Source organism: Salvelinus sp. IW2-2015, linkage group LG23 (assembly GCF_002910315.2).
Source record: "Salvelinus sp. IW2-2015 linkage group LG23, ASM291031v2, whole genome shotgun sequence".
Taxonomy (NCBI): domain Eukaryota; kingdom Metazoa; phylum Chordata; class Actinopteri; order Salmoniformes; family Salmonidae; genus Salvelinus; species Salvelinus sp. IW2-2015.
Window position 1 is genome coordinate 21,023,725 of NC_036863.1, and position 3,877 is coordinate 21,027,601.

Here is a 3,877-nt window from a genome sequence, read left to right on the forward strand (position 1 = left end):
TATGTACTACTATGTATTGTATGTGTGTGTGTGTTTCAGTGTGTGTGTGTGTTTTGATATGTATATGTGTGTGGTGTGTGTGTGTGTGTGTGTGTGTGTGTGTGTGTGTGTGTTGTGTGTGTGTGTGTGTGTTTCGATATGTATGTATGTATGTATGTATGTATGTATGTATGTATGTATGGTATGTATGTATGTATGATATGTATGTATGTATGTATATGTGTGTTTCAGTGTTAGTGATGTGTGTTTCAGTGTTAGTGTGTGCGTTGTATTCGCAGTAATGTATGTATGTATGTATGTATGTATGTATGTATGTATGTATGTTATGTATGTATGTATGTATGTATGTATGTATGTATGTATGTATGTGTGTGTTTCAGTGTTAGTGTGTGCATGTGTGTGTTCTAGAGGCAGACATTGTTGCTGATCTGGCAGGTGGAGCCTGTCCCGGCCTGTGATAGGAAGAGTTTCCCGTTGGGACAGACACACACCTCATAGACAGTCTGTCTGGTAGTGGTCCCCGAGGGAGAGGCCTTGCCCTCAGGCAGACGCAGCAGCCTGATCCTCCGCGCGTCCAGAGTGATCTGACCACAGGGAGACAACGGGTTAAATGATGTTATTTATTTATGTATATAGATGTGGTAAAGAGGTCAATCGAACTAGACCAAAACACTGGAATTGCCATGGAAACACGTGGGGGAAAGGGCTGTGGGGGAAAGATCCTGAGTCTCCTCATTGCCCCCAAACAAAATTACCCTACGTTTAGGCTATTATTTATATGTGTATTATACACTATGTTGAGGTAAAAACCAGAGTATAATGTTTATATGGATGTCAACCCCAACACATGTTCATGTCATTGTTACCAATCAACTGCATTACAGTTCATAACTACTTTGACTACAACCACAGATTTCTGTATGTGAGCTATGCTAACCATCTAATACGAACAGGAGTTAGCATAGCCACGGGAAGTAGGGGTGCTGAGGGTGCTGCAGCACCCCTGAAAAATCTGAATTAAAAAAACATCTTAATAAAAATAATTGAATAATTGAAAAAAAGAGTGCACTGTGCCTTTACTAGTCCTGTATTAGCGACCGATATAGCTGTGTCCCCCGCCCCACCCTTTCTAAACTTGATTATATTATTACATATTACGCAGCAAAAACAACCAAATATATCCACATTGAACTTAACCTCTTAACGGCCACACACCCAACTCATCTCTGTACGCATAATTATTTACTCCTTTATGATGTAAGATGGACAAATCCATACCCAGCGTTTAAGCTACCAATCAATTCCAGCAATAACTTCTCACTTTACTCCGGTATTATCATTTGAATTGGTACAGTACTTCTCTCTCGCCCAACTTTACCATTCCACCAAACCAGACAGTCAGTCTAAATCCCATCTCTCTAACCTCCTCTCCCCCTCGCCCTCCCAGGACTTTTAAGGGGTTGTATTTCCCTAGCCGGGAGAGGATCTGCTCTTAATATAAAAGGTAAAAGGAGTCATTTCCAGGCGCCTCAGGGAAGCATTCCTATCAAATGACCTGTAACACTTTTAAGTAGGGAGTCTCAGCTGACTTCTCCACACATCTGCTATTGAGATAATCTCTGCAGTGAGAGAGAGGCCGGGGGCTGGGTATCAGCAGGTCTCTAATAGGTAAACCTCACCACTAATTGCGGTTGGAAGTGCCAAGGGGCTCCTAGAGAGCGAGAGGTGTCTTGTGAAGTGTCTGTCCACGAGTCAGGCAGGTGACAAATGGACAGTTGGAAGGCAACTCAAATGGAGTGTGAGAGCAGAGGTGCAGTTACATGAGGAAGATGGCAAAGCACTAAATGTTTGATATAAGCCACATCAAGTCCATAAAATTGAGAGGGGCCTCTGTTCATGTGTTAAATCAAATAGTCCCATGACTCTGTTAAATTGTCTGATTAAACTTTGGAAGAATAACCCAAGGGCAACAATAGAACAAGTGAAGTTTTACCCTCAACATTCACTTCAGATCATAACATCGACAGACAGATATACAGATGTAGAGTATACACAATTTAAGAACTCTTAATGCAGCCTTCCTTCCTTCCTTCCTTCCTGACTTCCTTCTTTCATGAGATCAGTGATTAACTAATCTGACATAACTTGAAAATAAAAGCTATGGAGTGAAATCCTTTAGATCAATGACTACTTTAACGGAGGAGTAAGAAAATATGCAAAGATAAAAGTTGAGAGAATGGGCCCCCTACCTCTCCGTCTTTGGACTCTAGGCGTAGGTCACTTCTACATGTGGCCTGGATGTCCCCTGCCTCTGCTAGGATCTGGATTCCTTTAGGGGCCTCCATGTACAGAGACCGCGTGGGAGACTCCAGGCTGGAAGAGAGAGAAGAGACAATTCCATCAATGAATGACTGAATACCCAGGAGAAATCAGAAGAACCATAGCCATTGGGTAGAGATGATTTATTAGGGGTTCACAGCAAAGCTATTGTTATTCTTTAATAATTGTTTTCTTGACAAATAAGTCAAGCGTAGATTGGTAAGAGTTTTTCCAATTTGGCACACAGAAACTACAGGCCATGATTGACTTGGTCAGAAAGAATGGTACTGATTGGCCTATAGGTGCCTCAGTTATAAGCAGTCTCACTTAAGCCCTCATTTCCGCCTCCAAATAATACCAAATGTCAAATCAAATCAAATCAAATTTTATTAGTCACATACACATGGTTAGCAGATGTTAATGCGAGTGTAGCGAAATGCTTGTGCTTCTAGTTCCAGAGAGAGATGCAACACGACAGAGACGGCCTACAGGGAGGAGGTGAGGGCCCTCGGAGTGTGGTGTCAGGAAATAACCTCACACTCAACGTCAACAAAACAAAGGAGATGATTGTGGACTTCAGGAAACAGCAGAGGGAGACCCCCCTATCCACATCGACGGGAACAGTAGTGGAGAAGGTGGAAAGTTTAAGTTCCGGTGTACACATCACGGACAAACTGAAATTGGTCCACCAACAGACAGCGTTGTGAAGAAGGCGCAGCAGCTTGGTGACAAGCCGAAGAAATTCGGCTTGTCACCAAAAGCACTCACAAACTTCTACACGATGCACAATCGAGAGCATCCTGTCGGGCTGTATCACCGCCTGGAACGGCAACTGCTCCGCCCACAACCGTAAGGCTCTCCAGAGGGTAGAGAGGTCTGCAGAACGCAAGCCACCGGGGGCAAACTACCTGCCCTCCAGGACACCTACACCACCCGATGTCACAGGAAGGCATAAAGATCATCAAAGGACAACAACACCCAAGCAGCTGCTGTTCACCCCGCTATCATCCAGAAGGCGAGTCAGTACAGGTGCATCAAAGCAGGGACCGGAGAGAGACTGAAAAACAGCTTCTATCTCAAGGCCATCAGACTGTTAAACAGCCACCAACTAACATTTAGGGCGGCCGCTCCCCAACATACTGACTCAACTCCAGCCACTTTAAAAATGGGAATTGATGGAAATTATGTAAAAATGTACACTAGCCATTTAACAATGCGCACTTAATATAGATGTTTACATACCCTACATTACCATCTGCATATGTATATACTGTACTCTATATGATCTACTGCATTTTGCCATCTTTATGGTAATACATGTACCACTAGCCACTTTAAACTATGCCACTTTATGTTTACATACCCTACAGTACTCATCCATATGGTATATACCGTACTCTATAACATTACTGCATCTTGCCATGCCGTTCTGTACCACCACTCATTCATATATCTTTATGTACATATTCTTTATCCTTAACACTTGTGTGTGTGTATAAGGTAGTAGTTGTGGAATTGTTAGGTTAGATTACTTGTTGCGTTTTTACTTGCATTTGTC

At 42.8% G+C, this 3,877-nt stretch overlaps 1 protein-coding gene across 1 annotated transcript in view; it reads right to left on the reverse strand.

Annotated features, from left to right (window-relative positions):
* Nucleotides 1–326: 326 nt before the first annotated feature.
* The window catches only part of LOC111950091 (delta-sarcoglycan-like), a 100,667-nt gene continuing 97,116 nt past the window's right edge, over nt 327–3,877 (reverse strand). Inside the window, exons 7-8 of the mRNA XM_023967444.2 lie at nt 2,250–2,373; nt 327–584 (exon numbers count right to left, since the gene is read on the reverse strand). Of these exons, the coding sequence (XP_023823212.1) occupies nt 405–584; nt 2,250–2,373 (304 nt within the window). The 3' untranslated portion in view covers nt 327–404. The remainder of the gene's footprint in view (nt 585–2,249; nt 2,374–3,877) is intronic.